The sequence below is a fragment of the Vigna radiata genome, chromosome 9 (genome assembly GCF_000741045.1).
Source record: "Vigna radiata var. radiata cultivar VC1973A chromosome 9, Vradiata_ver6, whole genome shotgun sequence".
Lineage (NCBI taxonomy): Eukaryota > Viridiplantae > Streptophyta > Magnoliopsida > Fabales > Fabaceae > Vigna > Vigna radiata.
The window spans coordinates 7839006-7864875 of NC_028359.1; the positions used below are offsets into that span (position 1 = coordinate 7839006).

Consider the following 25870-nt stretch of genomic DNA (forward strand, 5'->3'; position numbering starts at 1 on the left):
TGCACTATTGCATCCACAAGAAAGGGGTCAGAGAAGCTGAAACGCGAACATTACAGAAGGAAAAGAAGAAGATCTCGTCGATGAATTGGTGACTTGGTCGATAGTGGGGGCAGTAGCGATGAGACTCTAAGTTGTAGTAGTGGCTAGTTGCAGTGTCACAACGAGGCTCTACCAAGATGAAGAAACATATATGTTGGCACTAAACACGAGATTTTGGCAGAAAATTTGTTGCACGTTTTACTGACAAATTATTCGTCGGTAATACATATTTTTATACCGATGGATTTTACCGAAACTTTTTTTTGTGGGTAAATGAAATATGTATTATCGATAGATTTACTAACTTATTTTTTCGTTGATAAATGAAATATGTATTAATAACAATTTTTTTTAGTAATAAATTCGTCGATAATTAAAATTTCAAAATTTGTTGACAAAATTTATTGGTAAATCAAACTTATCGACGAATTTATTTTTGTCGGTAATTTCATTAATTTTTGTAGTGTCTTTAGCCTTTTTTTATATATCAATAAAAAGCAAAAGTGCATGGTCATGGTTATATGGCACAAGTTTGTTAAGTAAATTTCAAGTGATTGGAACTATATAGCATGGTTAAAGTAGGGAATATGACATAGTTTGTTTATTGAACAGGGTGACTTAGAGGTTTCGTTGCTGACTATGGGGTACCTTTCACGGTGGTAGTGTGGATAACACTATCATTCATAGTGCTGAGTAAAGTTTCTTCTGGAGTTCCCAGAAGGCTCACCTCTTCTATTTTTTAGGAACCTACATCTTTACATCATTGAAGAGTAATCAAAGTAACCTGTAATGCATATAGACAAAGCATTTCTTACTTTAGTAGTTTTGGTCATTACTTATATAACATCTTCTATAGGATATATGGAAGATTTCTCTGTCATATATTTTTATTGTTTTTATTCTCGCCATAATGATAGCGAAACTTAAGTTCTTTGACCATAGTGTTGTTTCCTAGATGGCATAATAGAACGAATTCAATCCCAAGAAACCTTTTGCATACCACTGTGACATGTTGTTACTAGGAATAACAATATATGTCTCTCTTGTACTAGATTGTTTAATGGTCATTTATAGTAGTAGCCCGAGAGGAATTGATGATTTTCTGTGGATAAAAAATTCTAGACTTTGCTTTTGTGGAATAATAGTACTGATTCGAGCGAGTGCTTTGATTGAAGCTTCACAAACAAAGCATTTAGTGAACCAATCACCAGTTTTAATTACAGTAGGTGGCAATGATTTTGTAACCCAACTACTTCTTAGTGTCCAATTCAGTAGAAGTTGTATGATCTTGGAGCTAGAAGAGTTTTGATGACAAGCAGAGGACCTTCAGGTTGTGTTCCTTCAAAATTGGAACAACATGGCAAAAATGGAGAATGTGCTACTAAACTAAAACAAGTTGTAAAACTGTTTAACCTAGAAAACCATGTTCTAAATAGTGTAGTAATAAAACAAGTAAGCTATAAGGTTTATGTTGTTGTTGTTACTACTTTTTGCAGGGTTTATTATGCCAAAGGTAATTTGTTGTGGACAAGGACCTACAATGATGGTCTTGGATTGTGCACACTATTCTTCAACCTATGGTCTAATAGATGACAATATACATTTTGGGATGCATTCCATCCATCTAAGATGGCCAACAAACTTATTATGGAGGAAATTATGTCAGGTTCTGAACCTTACATGAACCCTATGAACATTAGCACCATCCTGGCTTTAAATGCCATCACCATATGAAGACAACAAACATGATCATCCTTTTGATGGCAAACCCCTACCTAAGGGTCCAATAACAAGAAGCATGACCAAGCAAAGTGAAGAAGAGTCAAAGTCATTAGTGAAGGGTGAAGCCAAACTCTTTTTCTCTTGAGCCATCATGAAGCAAAATCAAGTAGAGTAGATATAATTTAGGACTTGTATTTTAGGCCAAGTAATGTAGGGTTTTTGGTTAACTTGGATCAACAAAGGTCAATACCCAAAATTGAGCGAAGATAGGCGCACACAATGAGTTGACCACATGGGTCAAAGTTTTGTCTTAGCTTGGTGAGCAAGGGTGAAGGGGAGTCCCAACTTTGGGAGATAATGACCATGTGTCATACTTCTAACGGAGATGATTTTGTTAAGACAAAAATCGTCTAGGGAGTAGACTATCTAAACAACCTAGGTTTTGAAGTTTAAAAAATAGTAGTAAACAAAATATTACCGTCAAGGAAAAGTTGTTTGAAACAAGTAGCGTCTAGTAAAGAAGCATCCTATAAAGTCTGAAGCCAAAAGTTGAAGTAATGCTTTCTAGACCAAATTGGTTAAATGAATTAGAAAATCATATACAATGTCTAAAAATAATCGTCTCTCTTTGAAATCTCTTAATAGACTATATTAGCAAAATAAGCTAACTTCTTATGGAAACAAAATTCTATCTCTTATATAAAAACTAAGATTAAAATAAATATTTTCATTTAAAAATAGTGTTATATAAAGCAAAACTTTCTATAGAAAATATTGTATCATAAGTGACCACCAAACGTTTTAGCCTTAAGAAAGCATCTCATGTTTACACCATTTGTTGAATGAGTGTGATATCAATGATGGTATGGTATACAAATGACCTTATGTTTGGATGATTTGTATGTCTTTGATGTGCATTGTGATTGTACTTACAACCAATATATTTCTTAAAAGTTACAACCTAAGAAGATTAAAAGTATAAAAAACTTTAAGTAGAACATGGTTGGAGTGTAAAATCTATTTTGATTGATGAAATACGTTGTTTCGAGAATATTGTAAATGATGATTAATGGTTAGAGCGAGATGAGAATTATCTAAAGTTAGATAAGATCCTTAATGTGCACTAAAATAAGTTTTTGTTGCATCACTGTTGGGCATTAAGTAAGAACCATCGGACACCACTTTTAGAATTTGCAAACAAATGTGTTCTAGGGGTTTCACTGCTGGACAGTGCCTAGTTGCCACCGAGCGACGCTTGAGTTCTACCATGCGTTGGAAAGATAATGAACCCTCGACTTTGTGCCACTGGGGACGGTTACGTAGCACCAAATGATAACTTTATGAGACTTTTCCATACTAGATGTGATTTATATTTTTATAAATTGTTTTCTTTGCATGCCAGATATTTCATTTATAATTGTATTGAGTTATGTTTGGTAATGTAGGATTATTTGCGAAAAAATTAGTGTGTATTGGTTGTCAAATTAGTAACTTCCAAGAGGAAATGCTAATCTAGGGTGAGTCCAAGTGTATTGAAGGGACTTTGAGGATGTGAGACCATTTTGAATCAACTAGTATTTCACTCACATAAAGTCAAATATTTAGGTAGTGTGAGTCGAACAGGCTACACATGGTAGACAATATGATATGAGGATCATACTTATGGAGTTAATGGGGTTAACCCTGTCATGGCTTGGTTAGAAAAATTGGTCTTGAGTGTTGGAACATCATTGAAGGATTTTGAAGCAAGCATGACAGGTGCAATTCACTACATTAGTCTTCTGGAAATCGCGTCTAAATGTATTCCTTTATCTGAGCCATGTTATAAAAATGTGATTAAGGTTTTGGATTAGAGTCATGTGAGTTAATGTTATATAGTTGATGTTAATGAATGCGAACTATTTGAGTTTCGGTTTGATTTTTGTTAAATGAGTGATTGAGTGACGTTGACGAGAGAAAAGGAAAAATTTATGTTAAAAATTGATTATATAACAAAAATTTGTTTTAATAATTTTTATGATATGTAATTATTGTTCCTATATTATATTTCTTCTTTTAAATATATTAGCTTACCATTGTTTTTTCCTTTTATATGTTTATTTGATTTCTTTTATGCAGTGATAATATATAAATACATAAGGAATTATAGAAATAGATGGTAATATTAGTAGAAGAAGTGTGAATGGTTAAAGAAGACTTGAAGTATTGGTAGATTAAATAATGAAGTTTGTTTTTATCTTTAAAGTAGTTTTGGTTCTTTTTTGGAAATATATTTCTTTCAATTATATATATATATATATATATATATATATATATATATATATTTATTTATTTATTTATATGGTTTTTTAAGATTTGGATGATTTTAAGCAATAATTTGAACAAATTTTGGAATGTTATAGTGAATTGTGTTAAAAAGAAATATATTATTAAATTGATTCCACATTTTTATTCTTATGTAAGGTATTTTTTTAATTGCAAATTGATTTTACATATTGTAATTAGTTTAAAAGATGAATATAAGTTTAATTTTATTTTTTATCATCAACTTTGGTATATTTGTAAATTTGGTTTCTCAACATTTTTTTTGGACTTATTTGTATTTAAGTTAAACTAATGTTCCCAATCTATCAATTGATAAGCAATTAAATTAACACGACCCATAAAATGTGGGAATAATTAAATAATATAAATAGATAATTTATTTTTTCTACTATTTATTGATGATATAGACAATTAATTGCTTTTCAATTCAAGGATTAATCAAACTTTTAACTTAAAAATGATATGATGAATAAAAAAAATCATAAAAAAGGTGCTTAAGTCTGAAATATTAATATTGTATTAGCAATATAAATATTATTAATATTGAATTGAATAATTCTGGTTGGCAAAATTAGGTGAAATAGCTTATAGTTTAATTTTTTTTTTTGAAAAATCAAAACAAAACAGATGGAAAAGATAAATTTTATTTTAAATTATAAGAAAATTCGATAAATAAATTTGAGTTTTTTTAGTCCACTAAATATTTAATTAAATTTTTTGATCTATATAATCTTCTAAATAAAAAATCATTTTAATTTACCTTTCAACAATCTTTTCCAATGAATATTCAGTTCATTAAAACAACATTTTTATATAAGTTTATAATAAAAAGAGAGATTTATTTTAATTTAGCCTGTGCAATTGACACAATAAAACTTATAAAATATAAATTATATAATAAATTCATATTACTGTAAAATAATACTATTTTAAACCGGAATTGCAAAATTATAAGTGTATATATTGTAAAAAAGAAAACAGAAAAACAATTCTATGGAGCGTGTTTTAGATAATTTTGTTTTCAGCTCCTTCTAGACTAAAAGCTCCGGCCACCGAGAGCAGTTGCACCACGGACAAAGACAGCTCGTGGGAGAACGGAACCTCCGTGGCCACCGCCGCCGCTGCCGGAATATTTTCGACGGTATCGGCGCCGCTAGGTGGAGAATTTTCGATGCCGGATTCAGAAACAGTGTTTTTATATTCACATTTAGTTATGTGAATATTTATTTATTTATTTAAAATTTGGGTGATTTTCACTTTTAGTTACTTCCGCTGTAATTGAACACGAAACTCTGAAAGGCTGAGACATTGGAGAATGTCGAAGGTTGAAAGCAGCATGGCTCGGGTGGTTCTGGAGCCACACGCGCAGTTCGACCTCACCGCCCACTCACGCGCCAGTTCTATTCGATCGCTCGCACTTGCCACACTGCCGGATGCGAGACGGGATCGTTCTACTGTCCTCTACGTCGGAACTAACTCTGGAACCCTCTTCTCCCTATCGGCGGACACCGACGACGGTGACGGCGCCCCGAACGATGCCGTTCTGCGGAAGCTCTCGTTTCTGCGGAGCGTTTCGGTGAGCGACGCCGCAGTCGAGTGCATTTCGGTGATCGAGGAGTTCGGGAAGGTTCTGTTGCTCTCCAATGGGGCTTTGTTCTTGGTGGACTCGGAGCTCTCGAATCGCGCTTCGAAATTGAGTTTCTCGAAGGGAGTATCTTTGGTCACGAGGAGGAGGTTTAGGAACGGCGAATCCGAGAGTTTGGGTTTGGGTTTGGGTTCGGGTTCGGGGCTAGGTTCGGGGTTAGGGTTGTTTCAGAAATTGAGAATGAACTCAGTGAAGGAGGGTGAAATGCAGAGTGAGGGTGGTTGTGTTTTTGCGGTTGTTGTTGGGAAGAGGTTGATTCTTGCGGAGCTTGTCTTGGGGAATAGGAATGGGAAAAATGAGAGGGATGATGGTGGTGGTGGCTCTCTTGTGGTTTTGAAGGAGATTCAGTGTATTGATGGGGTTGTTAGTGCCATGGTGTGGCTTAATGATTCTATTGTTGTTGGTACTGTAAATGGGTATAGTTTGATTTCTTGTGTAACTGGGCAGAGCAGTGTGATCTTCTCGCTTCCGGATGTGTCGCGGCCGCCAAGGTTGAAGCTTTTGCACAAGGAGTGGAGGGTGCTGTTGTTGGTGGACAATGTGGGGGTTATTGTTGACGCACATGGGCAGCCGGTGGGAGGGAGTCTGGTGTTCCGGCATGGGTTGGATTCAGTTGGAGAGATCGGTTCTTATGTGGTTGTGGTGAGTGATGGGAAGATTGAGTTGTATCATAAGAGGTATGGTGGGTGTGTTCAGGTTTTGCCGTTTGGTGGGGAAGGAGTTGGGCGATGCGTTGTTGCTAGCGAGGAAGATAGGGATGGGAGGATTGTTGTTGTTGCCACTGCTACCAAGGTATGTTGTAGTTTGAGTCTAGTGCCGTTGAGATCATAATTTAGTTGATTGATGATGTACTTGTGATATTAGCTTGGACGGTCGGTTTACTTTTTTGATTTTTTGGTGCATGTGGAATAATTGATTGTTGGGGTGATCTGAATATGGAGTAGCTCATAATAAGGACTGCAATTTTACGTGCCTCCTTCTGTCTCATAGTTTACTGTATTGGTTTTTAACACCTTAAAGACTTGGATACTTCCTAGATACATATAGGTGAATTATGAGAATATTTGTGTTGGATGCATAAACCAAATGCAAGTATAGGTGCTTAATAGCCTGTAATTGATTTTAGTCCTAGGTTATATTAATGAATTTAGCCTCATTAAGCTTCACACTACATTGCTTAAATAAAAAGGTCAACATATAAATACATAATTTTTATATAGTGTAAAATTAGTATGTCATCCAGCACAAAAGGAGGTGTGTGGCTGATGGACAAAACAAAACGTGAACATAGACACCGATACAAGATCAGAACAAAGGCAAACATGAAGGCTTCAGTGTGGACATGGTTGAACTAGGTGAGAATAGAGGAGAGATCAGATCAAAGAATGCTCAAACACAGGACTGAAGCCATACAATAAGCAATTGATCTTGTGGTTCTCATGAAAGATACTTTGTATTAATTCTATTAAGAACATGATCTTGCTCTGTAAGAAATCTTGATGAAATTTGACGAGCAATCATGAAATGATGCAAAGAATGTGCCTTACTCACATGTTCAACCTGTACAAAACAGTTATTTTTTTTATCAATTTGCTCTGTAATTTGATGTAAAAATACTGATAGATGATTGAGAATCTCCTAGTGGAGTAGGGTTTGGAGAAGGATATGAGGAGTTAGGATTGATGGAAGCCATGAACGAGGATCAACTACCTTCGGATAACATATTGAATTAACAGGAGTGATTATTACTTGGAGTGAAAGACACAAAACTCAGTAAACCTTTGTTGCAAAACACATGTTTATAAGGACAAAGGAAACACTAATTAATTGACAACTGTTTATTTGTAAGGACCTACAATTGACAACTGTTCAATTGTAACTAACTACAGCTAACAACTATTCAGTTGAAGCCAAGTGTTGTAATTTGGAGTGTTCTGTGCTCCAACGTGTCTGCACCAGGAACGATTTGTAAATGCCAGCAAAATAGGGACCTTGTGATGCAAAGTGATATTGTTTGGTTTTTTGTTATTCTATTGCTTGTAGTTTTGTTAATGTCATTTAAATTTTTAACTGTTGATCATGCCTCAATTATTTATTAGATCCTATGTTGTGTTAATTTATTCTGTTGTTAAATTAAAAATAATTTGGACTGTGGTATTCCTAGCTCAATGAAGTATTTAATTTTTTTACATGTATTTCTAGGTAGTGTGCTATCAGAAATTACCTTCTGTAGAACAAATAAAAGACCTTCTGAGGAAGAAGAACTATAAGGGAGCCATATCCTTGGTGGAGGAGCTTGAGTCAGAAGGGGAAATGTCAAAAGATTTGCTGTCGTTTGTTCATGCTCAAGTGGGATTCCTCTTGCTTTTTGACTTGCATTTTAAAGAAGCAGTGGACCACTTCTTGCTTTCTGACACGATGCAACCTTCTGAAGTATTCCCATTTATAATGCGTGATCCAAATCGGTGGTCCTTACTGGTACATTGTGTTTTCTCTATTCATATCACTGCCTTAAGCTTTGTTTCAAAATTGTGTTTTATTTTCCACTTTGCAACCTTTTGTTTTCGTTTTGAGACAAGATAGTGTTTTTGACCTATATTTTAACCATTGTTTGGATTGTCAGTTTTAACTGTTGTCCAGAGCCTTACTTTTAACTTTTAGATCCTTATTCATATATCAATTTCCAATCCCTTCTAATAAAAATTTGGAAGAAAAAAATCAATATTCAATATTTATTTTCTATTCAAATTTAAATAGAGATATTTTAAGCAAAATATTTTAGAACAATAATAATATTAAAAATATTTAGATCTTAAAATCTGTAAAGTTATTTGCACAATAATAATATTTAAGTAATATATAATAATAATAATAATAATAATAATAATAATAATAATAATAATAATAATAATAATTTTAAAAGTTGGTTATTTAGTATAATATTAAAACAGTAGCCATCTAGCTATATGCCATCCTGTCTTGGGAAAAAGCCAAGTTCTACATTGACTAGAAATAGTGTCGAGATATTTGGGGCAACCCTCATTTTGTGAACCAGCTTTTGGGGTTGGATTACGCCTATCTAAATTAAAATTTTAATATACTGCTATAGTGTTTTTGGGAGTGGCTGCTTTGTGTTGCTGACTTATGTTTGTGGTATGCAATGTTTTTGGCAAAATATCTATGTGCAAGTGCGTACACGAAAGTATTGTTGAATTTGAATAGCAGCAACAGTGGTTCTATAGTGCTATTACATGGCGGATCCATGCTCTGCTATCCTAATTTTCGTTTGATATGCTAACTGTTGAAGTGACTATCATGGCTGCTATGTTTCTTGCGCTTGTGGCATGGTTAGAGGTTTTACAAAAGTAGTTGTGCTTTTGAGAGGATAGCACTTCAGAAAAATGCTGCAAAATACTACAAGCTAGTCAAATAAGTTCTTTTATCAAATAGGTTTAATATTAAAATAAGCTAGTCAAATGAGCCAAAAGCTAGCTGAAAAAGCTTTGCTTAACACACTCATAATGGTTGAAGTTCACTCTTGTGATACCTTGGGCAATTTGATGTGCTTAATTAATTTCAATCAAATGTACTGTAACTACTAATTTTTCTATTAGGTCATGTGGGCTATATTGTGAAATGTGGTACTTGTCCTCAATACATATACATTATTCAACTATTTAAAATTTGTGCTGTATGAATGTGGTACAGATGTTCAAACTGGCTTTTGTAGGTTCCTAGGAATAGGTATTGGGGTTTGCATCCTCCACCAGCCCCCCTTGAAGATGTTATAGATGATGGCTTGATGACAATCCAAAGAGCTTCTTTTCTGAGGAAAGCAGGTGTAGAAACAATAGTAGATAATGATCTATTTCTCAATCCAGTGAATAGAGCTGATTTGTTGAAGTCAGCAATCGAGAACATTAGTAGGTCTGACTTCAATTTTGTTATTATTCACTTATTTGTTTCAGTTTCGGATGTTGATTATATTCCTGTAGACTATGGTAATTTAGTACAATACAGATTCCTACAAAAAGCTCCTATACCCTGTACCAGGACTTTTGGCAGATTATAAAGGAAAGTTTGCATAGAAGAAGATCGGAATATACTGAATTTGGGTTTCAGTCTCATTTCAAAATTGTGCCATATATTAATAATTTTTGTGGAGGCTTTCTTGTATCTGTTGTTATGGACTTTGACTTGTTTTTGTAACCATCTTTGTTGATCAATATTGTGTTTAGGTATTTGGAGGCCTGTCGAGAAAAAGACCTAACAGAATCAGTCAGGGAGGGAGTTGACACTCTACTAATGTATCTCTATAGAGCTCTAAATTGTGTTGAGGACATGGAGAGGCTGGCATCTTCTACAAACTGGTGTGTTGTGGTACGTGCAAATTACTGTTATTGTTTTTACATAAGATCTGAGTTCTGGATGTTATAATTGTTGAATTTACAGGAGAGAAATAGAGGGAGGTGCATGGAGTTGTTTAAGTGAAAAATTGACCGTCTTATTGAATGATGCTTAGATTATGCAGTACATCTGTATCTATAATATTGATTCCTAAATACTCAAGAATGGGTGCTACTTCCAAAATACTTATTCTTAAAAATTTTAAGCATTTAAGATATAATACATGAACTGAACATTATTCTAACATGTATTTAATTATTTGATTGAAATGATTTTGATACTTTTTCCTAATTAGCAATGTAAAAAATATGTAGTAAATGGAGTTGTAGATATTATTTCAATGTAGATTTGAGGAATTACTTTTTCTTGTTCTTGATATGATTATTTTTAAAGCTCTATGGAAAGAAAATAGCATCAATAGCAAAATGAACACGAGAAACCACAAACCTAACCTTCTTTGAATGTCAACTGCAAGAATGAACAGGAAATGAGAAGATTCCCTTTTCTAAATCTATGCTGCCTTTTAATGAAAACATAGGTTGCTTGAAATAATGGGAGTTACCTGGGGTTGCTTGAAAAATGACCTTATGGAACGCATTTCCCTTTCAGGAGGAATTGGAGCAGATGTTAGAAGAGTCTGGGCACCTACGGACACTTGCCTTCTTGTGTGCAAGTAAAGGAATGAGCTCAAAAGCTGTGCATATTTGGCGCATCCTTGCAAGAAATTATTCATCTGGCCTGTGGAAAGACCCTGCTTTGGAGAATAGCACGCAGGACAGTGGGGAAAGCCTCATTTCTGGCAGGTCAATTGCTGCAGCTGAAGCATCAAAGATTCTTGAGGAATCTTCTGATCAAGAGTTGATTCTACAGCATCTAGGATGGGTACGAGTGTTTAGGTGTTTGTTGTTCCAACTTGATAATCTGATTAAGTGATCATTATTCATTTTCATTTCAGATTGCTGATATTAGCCAGGTTCTTGCAGTCAAAGTTTTAACTTCAGAGAAACGAGAGATCCATCTTTCTCCTGGTTGGCCTTGAATCCATGAGAATTTTGTGCTCGTTATTTGGATTATTGTTATGCTTTGATACTTTTTATTGAGAAATGTAAATTATGACTAGTTTGGAGTAGTTGCTTTAATGAATATTATCATCCAATGCCTAATATACTCTGCCAAAAGGTTCTCGAATATGATAGTCATTGTTATGTTTTTATTTTTGTTAAGTTTGTTATATTTCTGAAACCATCAGTGATGTTTTATTCCTTTCACTCTACAGATGAAGTTGTTACAACCATTGATCCGCAGAAGGTAGAAATTCTACAGAGGTATGCCGTTGTGTTTTCTGTCTGCAGTATACTAGCAAAACTATGATGTCTAAGAATTTTATGAGGATGCTTATGATTGTTGATTTGAAGGATTTGATAGAGTTATTAATTCTTCTTTTATTTCATTTTCATTCCTTTCATGTTTTGCTGACCATATAATAAACATAACCACTGATTAGAGTTAGAAAATGTTACATTAGTTAGGCTACATCTATATTTCCTGAACTATTACTATAGATAGTGTCAATATTAAGTTACTATTGCTCATCACATCTCATCGTTGCTCGGCACCTGTTTTGGTGCCTTCTCTCTTTCTAGTTTTAAAAATGTTTCTCATTCAAAATCTATTTAATATTTTAAATTTGTTTACAAAACTGATCCCATAGAATCCAAAAAACAGATTAACAATGTTTTTGTGATTCTCTTCTGTTTTCATGATGGTTGAAAAATGTAAATGTCTCCTGGACGACTGATGTGCCATGCTTTTTAAATGTAATTCATGCTCTGATTTATCTAGTATAGCAGTGAATCCAAATCTGGTATGCTTTTTTAATCTAGTATAGTAATGAGTCCTTTTTGATTTAATGCATGCTCATTGGAAAAATCATACCCGCCTGAAATCCTCTGAGTCACTCCCAAATAAGGTAAACTGACTCTGTTTGCCTCCAAGATATTAAAACTCAATATATATAGAGAAGAGCTTCAGTGACCTGCATTCATAGAGTTTTTAAATTTTTATATTCACAAAACTCTATATTTAGAAGGAGAATCCCTTGTCTTGTTTCTCTTCTTTATTCTGTTCCCCATAATCAATTTGGAAGTTGTATAGTACCATCATCCATGTCATGAATCATCTTATCACTAATGCAGCCGGAGTTCCAAAATTTTCTAAACCTCCATTTTATTAGCATTTTAAAAAAAAAAAAAGAAAAGAAGTCTAGTGATGAATGCAACAGTAAAAAATGTTTTTAGAATTCTAGAAGGAAGGAAAAAGTACAACCTTAGGTATCTTGTATTTACATCAAGAATGAACTCTTGTTTGTAAAATATAGACAATTTAATATAAGCTTTGAACCTGAAGGAGCCTTCACTTTCCTCAGTAAGTAGGAAATAGACTGAGATAATTTTTTTTTTTTTTATTAAAATTCTAATACTTTGGTTTATGCTCGGTTCTTGTATTTAGGTATCTCCAGTGGTTGATTGAAGATCAGGACTGTAATGATACACAGTTGCATACGTTGTATGCCCTCTCACTTGCCAAATCAGCAATTGAAGTCTTTGAATCTGAAAATATCTCTAAGAATCTGGATAGTGAAAATACGGAGACAAGAAGTTTGGCTGTGTCCAAAAACTCAATCTTTGACACTCCTGTCAGGGAAAGATTGCAGATTTTTTTGCAATCCTCAGACTTGTATGATCCAGAAGAAGTTCTTTATTTGATTGAAGGATCAGAATTGTGGTTAGAGAAGGTAATTTTGAAACTTTTGACTGTTTTCTTGGGCATACATGATGCTAATGGTTCTTTGTAATTATTGAGAGAGAGAGAGAAATAAACAAGAGAAAAAACATAATTACAACATATTGAAGATATAATTACAGAATATTCAGTTATCCTATTTTAGGTTAATAATATAAATATAGAAACAAGTGAATTCATTCTAATATCTACTGTTACTGTATTTATGAGATTCTAGCACTCTCTTTCAAGCTGGAGCATGTAGGTTATGCACCAAGTTTGTTACATATATATTTTATTTGAGAATCCTTTAGTGACTTTGTAAATATATCTGCTAATTGATCCTTCAGTGACCTGGTGAATATTTCTGCTAATTAGAACACAGTGTGCCCACAAATCCCACGCCACAACTTCTCATACTCCATGCCACTACCCCCACGCCACAAGTTCCCTTGTAGTCTTAGGTCCCCATAGAATAAATAGAACTTTAGTAAGTTTTGACTCATTTGATATGGAAGCTTTTTGCTATGTGAGATAAATTCTTCCTGAGTTATTGTGAAAAAGTTTTTGTTTTTTTATCTTTGAATTGGAAATTTAGGGTGACAAATCTTCCTTTGATTTATCAATCAATATTGATTGTGATATTTTCTTCATCTTCTTATCTCCTTCCACATTTTTTATTTTTTCAATTGTTTGGTGGAATTTGTCTAAAATGATTCGTTTTTCCTGATTTGTGTTGATCGCACTGCTTTGTAATGTAGACATCTCGCTTATCATAGCTTGTTTTCATTCTGGATGAGCAAAGTTATCATTTGCATTCTTAGGAATATAAACTGAGGACAAGGAAGAATAATAGGAATGGAAAATAGTGATAAATTTAAAAAAAGTATAATGAGGGGAAAGATTACAAGTACAACCAACATATACTTTTACGAAAAATAATGGTAATCTCACATTGAGGAGACATGCCCCGATGATGAGAAGGAGTTGGATTCAAAGGTTAGTATATGGTGTTGTTAGAGCTATGTACGTCAGTATTGGACGAGTACGACAATGATACACCTATGAGGGTACAGGAGATGGGCCTGAAGGGGATGAAGACTTCTATGGAGGATAAAAACGCACTGAGAAGGTGTAGTTGTGGAAGGAGAAGTCTTAGATGTCGAATGGTGCAGGCCAAAAATGGAACCAATTTTAAGTTGACACCAACTGAGATGAAACACCCAAGGGAAATAACAATATATTTTAATAGAATAGGCTCTAACAATGACTCTGATACTATATAGAATTGTATATGTTCTCAATGAATTGTGTATCTAATGCAGACCACATATCATGTATATATAGCATAATATAGAATCAATTATAATAAATACACCTAATAATTAGGAATCAATCATCCTAGTTTTCCAGATTATGTCACCTAATTCCTTAGAACTCTGTAACCGGCGATTTTATTCTAACAGGATGATTAACATTCTTTACGTATTTTTTCTTTACTTGACAGGCTATTCTATATAGAAGACTGGGGCAGGAGACTTTGGTCCTCCAAATTTTGGCTTTGTAAGTGTTGAATTAGCTTCAAAATTTGCACTAGCTTTCATATAAATTCAGTCAAAGCTATGAAAGTACAAGTTAAACCCTTACTTAAATGGGAAAATTACAAGGTCATAATGCTAAATCTCTAAAGGTTAAACAAGTAAAAAACGTCAGAATTCAAGCTTAAATATTTCAAAACAAACTAGCTTACTCATAATCTACTGGGATGACATGCAAAGAGACTCAGAAGAGAATACGTAAATGCTTGATCTAAGGTTTCTCTTTTCTATTCTGATTTGAGAATGTAAATACCCATTTATATTAAAGTCTCACTCAACTACTTTAGCTTTAAATATACAAGGTTAATTTTGAAACAACAATACAAATTATTCACCAATTTATTTTTTTAACTAATTTTCTTGAAGAGTGTGAATTTGTTGAAAGGATCTTATAAATAGGAATGAAAGGAGTAATAGCAAATATAGAAAAAACCAACACCCAATAGATCCAAGCAAGACAACTCTAGTAAATAGTACTGCGTCCGTGTGCATTTTTTAGGATAGAAACTAGTAAACAATGAGAATAGAAGAAGAACAGACCCAAAGGAAGAATTAGGGTAATTTGTTGCAATAGAAGTGTGATAAATAGACCAAAAAAGGCAAAAAAAATTTGGGATTTTCTCGTGATCAATAGCCCATGGACATTCAAAGAGTAATATTTTGTATTTTTTGAACTTTGATTCCATCTTTGGACTGCACTACCTTTTTGGAGCTGGACGAGTTTTGATCTCAAACGCTGTGATTTTGGAATCTTGATTTTATTATGTATACTAGCGAGAAATGTGATTAAAATTGACCTTGCAATAATTTGATTCATTGAAAAATTTGTTTTTGATTGGGATGAAAGAGGATGTTTTATCCGTATATTTGACTGTCCTCTTTAAGTGGGATAAGGCTTGGTTGTTGTAGACAAAATAGAAAACATGAATATGTATTATGCTTTTAGAAAATATTTATCCTTTTATCATAATAATTTGTAAAGAAAAAACCTTGAAAAGCATTGGGAGATATAAATTTACCATATTCTATGTAGACTAATGTCATTGTCTAACGTTGGGATTTCTGCAATCAGCATGGTTCCATTGGATATGTATTTTAGCAAACAGTTGAATTTCTCATAGATTTAGGAATGTGAGGTTTAATGTGAACAAGGTTAAACACACACAGAAAAACCAATTGGCATACAATGTCTTAAAATCAAGAAGAAGTTTTTTTTTTTCTTTATTATTTATTATTATTATTATATGCTGGCTCCCAGGAAACTTGAAGACAGTGAAGCTGCTGAGCAGTATTGTGCTGAGATAGGAAGGGCTGATGCATACATGCAGTTTGTCTCGATTTACCCTTTTAATACTTTATTTTATTTATGCTGAGATTGTTTAACAAGTTTGTTTTAATGCTCTTTTGCTCTGTTTTTAATGTCCTCAGGTTGCTTGAAATGTATTTGGACCCACAAGATGGTAAGGATCCCATGTTTACTGCTGCTGTTCGCCTACTCCATAATCATGGAGAATCATTAGATCCGTTGCAAGTTTTAGAGGTACTAAACTCACTATACTAAGTTTTGAATCAAATCGTTCGCAATATCTATATTCTGCTCTGTGCATATTTTGCACCCTACTCCACTGCAAATGCATAAAGGATCTGTTAACAAGAAAATATGTGTACCTGTTAGGAATATCCTAACAGATAATGCCATGATTTGTATTTAATTAGCAAATAAGGAAAAATATAAAGATGAATGTGAGCAATGCTCTTCCCCAAGACAAGATATATTTGGACTCCAATCAATTCCCAATTCCACAATGTCTCCTTCAGTTCTGATTCTCTCCCCTATAACAGAATTCTCTCTCCTTGAACTCACTTCCTTCTCCCTAAAATAGCTAATTCTGAATAGACACAAGTTTCCTTTTGGGCCTATGGGTATAGACCTTGAAAGGCTTCTCTGAATTGGGTTGATTCCTTACATTGGAAGAGTTCCTTTAGATTATGAATATAAAAAAATGATTATCCAATATAAAGCCATAAGGTTTTAAACTTGTTCAGCCCTTTGGTAAGGATTGAAGGGTTGTATTACCTCCTCTCTTCTAATGTTGTTCTCAATAACCTCTTAGGTGAAGGCATATAGATGGTTGTATTGAAAGTTCCTCCACATGCAAGATCATCTTGGGTTTGATGTTGGGACATCGAACAATGCAATTGTATGACTCAGATCATGTTGAAATTCAACACTTGTGTAGAAAAATAGCGGTTGCAACATATGAATTCTTGAGTGTTTGTCATGGGGTCTTTAATACCAATATCAATGGTGTACTATCCCAAACCTCAAACTATTAGGTGATGTCTCATGAATAGTTTTATTATTTTTTATGAAACAGTTATATTATAAATTAATCAATGGAGCTGCATGCGCAAGCCACTCCGTAGGCATATTGAAAATGCTAAGTTTTGTAATTGTCAGTGATGGATGTGTCTCTCTGCAATTAAAGGACTCTATCTATTGAAATGCAGTTTGTCATTTTTTAACTATATTTAATTCATGTCAGAGTTGTTCTTAATTTTAAAGTTGTGGTTTTACAATGCAGAAACTATCTCCAGATATGCCACTTCAACTTGCTTCTGATACTTTACTAAGAATGTTCAGGGCCAGAGTTCATCATCATCGTCAAGGACAGGTACTTAGATGGTTTTTTTCCAGATGGATAGATTGTTCTAATCTCAGGTCTTTTTTCTACGTGATAGAGAAAGAATATTAAACTCCACTCAGGGTGTAGCGGATTCTGTCAATAATAATCAGTAATCCTACGTTATGAAACTTCTCTGGAAGTTCGGTTTTTTAGAGCATTCTACAAGATTTTGGCAAATATAACTGGTTTTTAAATGCTTATAGAACAAATATGACTTCTTTTTGTGAGATACTTTTGGTATAGTCTTTACCGTAGCATCAGTTTGTATGGATGTAATGTAACCACCAAATTCAGTAATTTCTGAAATGAAACTAATTTTACCAATAACTCCTATATGCCATCTTCCCCAGATTAATTTTTCTTTGTGCTCTGTAGTCTGACATTTCAAGGTTGATTTCTTCTTTCTGTTGTCAATCACGTATTATGGGCTTGTGATCTTAGTTAGAAATTCTTTCAGATTGTGCATAATTTATCTCGTGCTGTGGACATTGATGCAAGATTATCAAGATTGGAGGAGAGGTCAAGGCATGTTCAAATTGATGATGAGAGTCTCTGTGATTCCTGTGATGCACGCCTTGGTACGAAGCTATTTGCAATGTATCCTGATGACACTGTTGTATGTTACAAGGTTAGTTACTCGAGCTCTTCTCTCAATTCATGCCTCAAATAGAACTTTTGTCCCAAACTTCCATGTCTCAACACAATCTTGCTACGCTTTTGCCAAAAGTTTGTTTTTAGGACACTTGATCTTTATTCCTCTGCAACAGAGTAAACGTAGCTGCTAAACTTGTTTCTCCATTTCTTATAGACCTTTCTTGAGCTCATCCATTTCATTCTCGAAGTAATGCTCCGTTATTTTGTTAACTAATCTGTTTAGTATAAAACTTAAGCTACAATTTTTTTTTTTCTTAAATTCATTGTTTACCGTTCATGCATTGAAAGAAGAAAAATTTCCTTAACATTGATAAATATTTCTTGTTGACTTATATTTTGTTTATTTGTGCCTCATTTTTCTAGCACTACTTTAAGAATTTGAATTTCTCACTTATGCTTTTCAATCCTTTGTAGTGTTACCGTCGTCAAGGTGAGTCAGTGTCTGTATCAGGCCGCAATTTTAAGGAAGACATCCTATTTAAACCGGGTTGGCTCGTGAGTAGATGATCTTTAAACTATGTCGTAACTAGATGCAAGTATTGCTTGGTTGAATCCCAGAAGCAGCTTCCACTTATACCAATCCAAATTCATTCAAAACTTGGAGGATCAGGTTCTAACATTCTAAGCTAAAAGAGTAGAAGTTGATATAGTTATTATCTGTAAATATCTGTTGAGTTCTCCATTGTACTCTCCATACCTTCATCCCCCCTTCGGCAAATTTCTTTGTAAATTTGATGATGTAAAATGTAAATTTTTGCCCATAATAATCAGCTCTTTTCTGCTTTAGTTCACACGTCCACATACTGATGTTTGCATCTCTCTGATACAGACAATGAGTTGTCTGCAAATATCTCATCTTGCAATCTTTACCTTTAAAGTGAAGGAAAATCAGTTTTGAGGATAAAGAAAAATAATTGGAATTCATTTTAAATTATGTATATGATTCTCTTACAATTCTCTTACGTTGTTATTTTCACTATTTTATTTCAATTCTTAAACTCGACACTATTTATATATTTAAAAAATATGATATCATTCTAATTTTAAGATAAAACTTTACATTTGCAAACACCCCACTTTTCTTTTCTATAAATGACATTGTTCAATATATCTCAAATAAATATTGGATTAAACAATTCTATAGAAAAATATTTTAATTTAATATAATTGTTGAAATCCTCTTTTCTTAATGAAAAAGTATACACTCTCCAATAAAAAGCACGCTCTACAACCATTATATTCATACTTTCTTATATTCTTTTGAATTCCTAATACTGATGTGTGTGGGTGTGTATATATATATATATATATATATAATAATAATAATAATAATTAATAGTTAAAAAATATAATTAAAATGTAATATAATGATGATTAAGTTAGTATCATCTTGATTTTTATAATCATGAGATATTTAGTTCTATCATAATTAAAGGCGATAATACACAAAACACTTCATTTTTTTCTACACCTACTTGACATTAAAAAAATTATATTTTTATTTTAAAATATAAAATAATTTAAGAAGAATTAAATAGAAAAATAAATATATGAATACTTTTAAATAATAAACATACATAAAAAGTTAAAAGATATACATGTACCAATTTAAAAAATAATATTTTAAAGCACGTATTTTTTACATTCATTTTAAACTACTTCTGTTTTGTCTTAAAAAAAAATTGCAAAAATTCATTCTTTTATTATATTTTACTTTATAATATGTATCTTATAACGAATGTCAAATCCATTATCATCCTAGTATTATTCTACCATTTTTATTTAACTGCAAAGATAGTTTCAATTAACAGCAGCATTCCAAACTCAAACTTTTCCACTTTAGTGCCAACTGAGTTAGGGTTACTGTTGAAGATCCTTCATTCTTGATAGCATCAACAGCAGCATCTTTCAAAACTTTCATTCTTTGAATAATTTCCTTGCCTTCTTCTCCCACCATCAGCTTCCTTATGATCCTACTTATCTCTTCCCTTTCCACAATCCCATTCTCACTAACCCTAACCCTAAGAGCCACTTTCAAATCATCACTCAGCAGAACTGCATTCATCTTTTGCTCAGCAAAGAGTGGCCATGCAATCAGTGGAATCCCATGCACAACACCTTCAAGTGTTGAGTTCCAACCACAATGAGATAGGAATCCCCCAATTGCACCATGACCAAGGATTTCAACCTGTGAAGCCCAATATGGCACCACCAACCCATGCCCTTCTGTTCTCTTCACAAACCCATCTGGTAGAAACTCAAAAGGGTCCTCATTTCTGGCTCCAATGTCTGCAATAATGCCAAACTTGTTAGGTGGTCTTAACACCCACAAGAACTTTTGGCCACTCAGTTCCAATCCCCAAGCAAGCTCTTTTATCTGTTCATGAGACAGTGTTCCACCACTTCCAAAGGAAACATATAACACAGAATTGCATGGTTGTTTGTCCAACCATCTCAAATATTTTATGTCATTGCTGCTTCCCTCTCTGCATTGCTCCTCTTGCACAAAGGGTCCTACTGCATAAACACAAGGGATTCTTCCTTTCTCCTGTTCTTCTTGCAAGGCCCTTATGATCCCTTCTTCCATCTCCAAAAAGTTGTTAACCAATATACCATCAGCTAAGTAGAATCTTTCATTGCCTTCAAAATTATGTTGTTAACATATATATTCATAATTAGTTTCATTACTCAAAAGATTCAAAACTTTCTTTCTTTCTTTCTTTATCAGCAACATAGAACTAAATAAATGTGACAGAAAAATTGAGGTGTCCTAAACCCTATACAAAATTATAGATACAATCTAAGATTAGATTATATGTAGAGTAATGGTCTTTTGACATCTAAAATTCTTTTACATCCATTTCAGTATCTTTTATTACTTTTCACTTTTACTTTTCAAATAAAAAGGAAAAACTTTTTTTAACAACACTTTTTTAATAACTTTTTGACAACGGATACGTGTCAGCTTGTGATTAGTCCGTTTTAAATATTTTTTAAACATAAATTTAAATAGACTAATAAAATGATGGCACGTGTCCCGTTGTAAAAAAAGTTATCAAAAAGTGTTGTCAAAATATCACTATCCATACAAAAAGTGTATTTTTTTCATGTGACTATTTTACTCTTAAATGAGTTGTCAAATGGTGGTGTCAAATATCCTTCTTCCTATTATTATGTTATATTCAATAGCAGATTACATAAAGGATATAATAGATGTTTGGTTACAATTCAGTGAAACAATTCCCATCTGAAACATTCAAAGCCTTAAATACAGATGTTTAAATAACTACTTTGACAACTTCAGTTTAACAATACAGATAGATGAGTAGTCATGAATAAAAGACTATTATAGTTACTGCATAAGAAATTGCTAATTGAAAATTGTCAAGTCAATACATCAGTGTTCATTATAAAAGAGAGAAAACAAAAGTAGATTGAAGCTTTCATTACCTTCAAGAAATTGTTTATATGCTGCACCTGATCGATTCTGAAGAGGGTCGGGAAGATCAGTTCCATGAATCGGTATGCAGCCAGGAATCTCTATAGGTTCTACAAGGTCTCTGTACTCACAAGATATTGCCTTGTCAAGCATAGAAGAATACAAACAAAGTGATAATAACATTGCTGTGGATGGAAAATATGAGTAGGACAACACATTGAGTTCTTTGCCAAAGGGTAACACTTGTGTTATCAAACCATCAGAAATGATTGCAACAAGGCTTGAAGTAGCATGCAGTGCCTTCAATGCATCATAGATCAGAGGTAGAGAACGAGAGATTGTGACCTGAACTTGGATTGCAGGGTGAGTGTCATGTGGAAGATCCTCCAAGTTAACTGGTGGAAGGAACATCTGGTTTAGGGTTAAGGGAAGAGAATCAAAAAGGGCTTTGGTGTTGTTGCAGGGTGAACCGAATGTAGGGTTAATGCATGTGACATGAATATCATGGTGGAGATGAACCAGTCTCTTAGAGAACTCAAGAATTGAACGTAGATGACTGTATACTGGAACTGAAACTATTGCTATGTGAGTTTTGACCTCCATTGATTACCTATAATATGCAGTTTTTCTCACAAATATATTCATGGTTTATGACAAAGCTGGTGAATTTATAGAGATGCAAGAGTTCTTCAGTTTGCTCATCTCTTTCTCTCTATCTCTCTCTGAGTTTGAAACATCTTGTAATGTGTAAGTTTTGAGATATTGTATTGTAAAACCGCCATTTTTTCTTAAAGTTTGTGGAATTTAATGAAACTGATTCTACAGATATGTTATGTTACAATACATTTCTATTCGAACTCTTTGAAAATGTGGAGTTATTGAAGAAATATTTCAATAAATAAATGTGATTAACTTCAACAAAAAAAATGAACTGACAGTATTTTATGAATGTGTGCAATTAGTTCACCCTAGTAAGAATGATGCTTGATATTTTCATGTCTTTTGATGCTATTACAATAAAATATTGATTTAGCTTTCAAATATTAACGTTGGCTTGCTCAGTAGGATACATAAACTTAAAAAATTAAAAAAACGTAAAATTATTTCTAAAGTTTTTCAATAAACAAATATTTGTATTAGTATTAACTTATAAGAGGTTAACAATATAACAATGTTAAAAATAAATAAAATTAAACTTAATTAAATGAATATTAAACTTATTTATTTTTAATATTTTATTTATTTAAACTATTGTTGGTTTGGTTAAGTTGACATTAACTTTATTTATTTTTAATATTTTTTTTATAGTTAACGTGCGCTAAACCAACACTAACTTAAATAAATAAAATATTAAAAATAAATAAAGTTAGAGTTTTCATTAAACTAACACTAACATAATTTATTTTTAATATTTATATTTATTTAAGTTATTATCAGTGTTAAGTTTGTACAAAGTTATAAATTTTTTTAATCTAAAGTCTAGATTTAAATATCATAAATCTTCTCACCCACAATTTTCTTTTCTTACCAATCACACATTTTTTTTATTCATATTTATACATCTTCTCACAGTCATCTCATTTATCTATATTGAACTTCTTCATTTACATTCATCTCTTTAATCCATACTCATCTTTTTCATCCACACATATATCCTTCGACTACATTTCTTTCCTAATCTATTTCATCCATATTATTCTTCTCGTATCGTTTGTATTCATCTTCTTCATCTATGCTTAGTTTCTTCATCCATTGTAATTTATTTTAATATTTATTTTGCTAATTTTTTTATCACTTCGATCATTAGTTTATAATTTTTTTACTCATATTTTAAGTTCCCTTTTGAAGTTATTATTATTAGTGTCATCTTAGTCAATGCTATTAGGTCCTCGACGTTATAACATCTATTTAACCTACATTATTAGCGTCCACCTAAAGTCTACTTATCACATGCTGTTAGCATCAGCCAATAATAGTTGACACTACTATGGTGTGGTGTTTGGGTACGCTCAAGAGAGGTTGGATCAACTCTCAAGGAGAGGTGGCTAGAGAAAATCTAGAATGGGTGCTTTAGCCTTCAGTGACCTAAGTAAGTAGTATGACACAAAATTGACAACATAATTTTACTTAAATCAAAGGTATTTTTACATTAGGGAGATACCTCTATTTATAAATTAATGTAACACTAAAGGTATCCCCAAAATGGAGAAGCAAAACCATAATACTCTAACTTGGAGACTAAGGCAAAGTCCTCTCCGTTAGGAGAATGACACATGACCACTACTAAAGAGAAATCTTCTTCATTAGAAGAAGGAAACATTGCCACTACTAAGGAGAAATCATCTCCATTAGGAGCATGACACATTACAAGAGCATGCATCTCACAAAAGAGAGCAACTTAGAGATTCATGCATCTCCTTAGGCCCCATCTACTCTACGCCTAAAATAAACCTACTATACTAAGAATTCATTGATGACTCATGATAATAAGAGCTTGGACTCATCTTCCATAGATGACTCCAACTTTTCTTTAATGTGTTTGGCCTTGGCTAAGGGGTATGCCATCAATTACTTATCCCACTACCTTTGATAAAAAAAAAAAATTTACCTATATGTGCTATATTACTTTATTTATTTATTTTTAGATTGTATGTATAAATTATTTGTTGAGACAAAATATGATGTATTTTAGTAGTCATTAAGTTTAGTGATCATTGAAACTATATAAAGATGTCTTAAAGTATGTTAATTGAATTAAAAAAGAGTCACATGTTTTCTTATGATGAGTTAAGATCATGTTAACATATGAGGGACAAATACTTGTGTAGGTTACTTAATTTGACATGTGATTTTGGCACTTCAAAGGCATAAAATTGATATATTTTTTAATAAATCAAACCACTTTAGCTTAAGAATTACATAATGAGGTAATAAGAAGCAAAAAAAATAACAAATTAATGAATCTTTGATAATTTGCAACAATTTCTCAAGGAATTACAGGATGGTGTAGTTGAGTCCCAAAATTTGCTACTAAGTGCTAGAAAGACATTGTGGAATAATCTAGAATGTGAATTTACAGTTGAGCCACGGAAAATGACGTTGAGCACTAAAGGTAGTTAAGAGGGAAAATCAAAGGCAGTGCACAACTTAAACAAAAAGAGGCCCTGAGCACTTAAGGCAATAAAGGCAATAAAGAAAGAGGAAAACTTTGCACAAAAGAAACCTCTACAGCTGAGCACCTAAAGTTGGATCTAAGCACTACCAAAAATTTCTATGAATAAATAACTCACTTCTTGGTTTTAAATACTGAATGGAGAAGTAAATAAGTAGTAATAGAGTAAGAATACAATGTTGCGAGGCTAAAGAGAGATGTTTTTATTGTAAATTATGGGTTTAGATGTTGTTGAAATTGTTTTCAAATATTTTATGGGTAGCTGAATTATTTAGTGTTGAGATTAAATGTAATTAATTCTAATTCTTTATACTTTTATTTCATGGATATTTTTTTATACTTTCATTCAAATGTTTGTGGTTTGATTTATGCTTATTACTTGGGTGAATTAGCTACTTATCTTTTTTCACTGATTTGGATTGAGTTGAAAGATTGGTCTTAAATTGTGGTCCAATCAAACCATCTCATTCTTGTTAGAGGCTTGTACATGCTAGATAGCAAGTCCTAGATTTAAGGCAAGAATTCATTCAACCAAGAGTAAAGGAATCACATTAGGCTTAGAGTTCCTAGGTTCTAGTCTACAGGAATTGGTTTAGATCTACCTTGGATTACTTTTGGGACATTAAATGAATTACATATAAATACACAACTTTAGTAGTAGTGCAATAGAAGAAGAAGAGATAAAATCCAATCATAGTCTACATTCCAGTCAATATATATATATATATATATATATATATATATGTATGTATGTATGTATGTATGTATGTATGTATGTATGTATGTATGTATGTATGTATGTATGTATGTATGTATGTATGTATGTACGTACGTTTTATCAAAATCCAAAAACCAACTATCAATATACTTGTTAAATCTCTATGGATACAATAACTCTCATTTGGCTATACTACAACCGACTTGATGTACTTGCCAATAGATCACATAACTGAATAACTCTTTTAAAACTTGATACTATGTGAGGTTAGGGCTTAAGCACAATAGACATAAAAATCTCAACCAAAGTTTCCCCATTAGTGCCTATTGTTGGAAAATCACAATTTAGTATACATGGACCTTAGGGAGATTAAGTCTTACAGTTGTACGTCAAATCATAGATCTCAAATGTCTCTAATTGTACGATAGTGTTAGAACTGATATTTGAGACTTACAAGAGTTCACTTTTTTTTGAGTTTGTCTTTCATATATGTTTGTAATACGATTAGAAAATGAAAAAATGTTGTTTGGAGAAGTCTCAAGATAATTTTTAATATGTTGACTCCTAGATAACTTAATTTTAATATCCTTTATTGCATTAGGAAAAAATCATATTTACCGATGAGAAAAATCTATTGGTAAACGAAAATTTTTGACACGACTTAGTGACAACCAAAAATTCAT

At 32.7% G+C, this 25870-nt stretch overlaps 2 protein-coding genes across 3 annotated transcripts; one reads left to right on the forward strand and one right to left on the reverse strand.

Moving 5' to 3' along the window:
- The first annotated feature begins 5080 nt into the window (after positions 1-5080).
- On the forward strand, positions 5081-18644 carry LOC106774143 (transforming growth factor-beta receptor-associated protein 1). 2 transcript variants are annotated; one of them, XR_002669779.1, is made up of 14 exons: positions 5081-6523; positions 7934-8209; positions 9462-9658; positions 9970-10111; positions 10748-11020; positions 11094-11166; positions 11415-11463; positions 12647-12932; positions 14427-14482; positions 15776-15844; positions 15946-16057; positions 17103-17192; positions 17703-17832; positions 18273-18644. XR_002669779.1 is itself a non-coding variant. In XM_014661013.2 (14 exons), exons 1-14 carry the CDS (start codon positions 5402-5404, stop codon positions 18363-18365), a joined length of 3009 nt encoding a protein of 1002 aa, XP_014516499.1. In that variant the 5' UTR covers positions 5081-5401; the 3' UTR covers positions 18366-18644. The 2 variants fall into 2 exon arrangements, 1 of the variants encoding a protein (XP_014516499.1); XM_014661013.2 differs by having other exon boundaries at positions 17662-17832.
- A 1018-nt stretch (positions 18645-19662) lies between these two features.
- Positions 19663-21955, reverse strand: LOC106773236 (hydroquinone glucosyltransferase-like). Its single transcript, XM_014659946.2, has 2 exons — positions 21309-21955; positions 19663-20498 (listed from the first exon to the last, which is right to left on the reverse strand). The coding sequence occupies exons 1-2, from the start codon at positions 21898-21900 to the stop codon at positions 19663-19665; spliced, it is 1428 nt and encodes a 475-aa protein (XP_014515432.1). The 5' UTR covers positions 21901-21955.
- Between the last annotated feature and the right edge of the window lie 3915 nt (positions 21956-25870).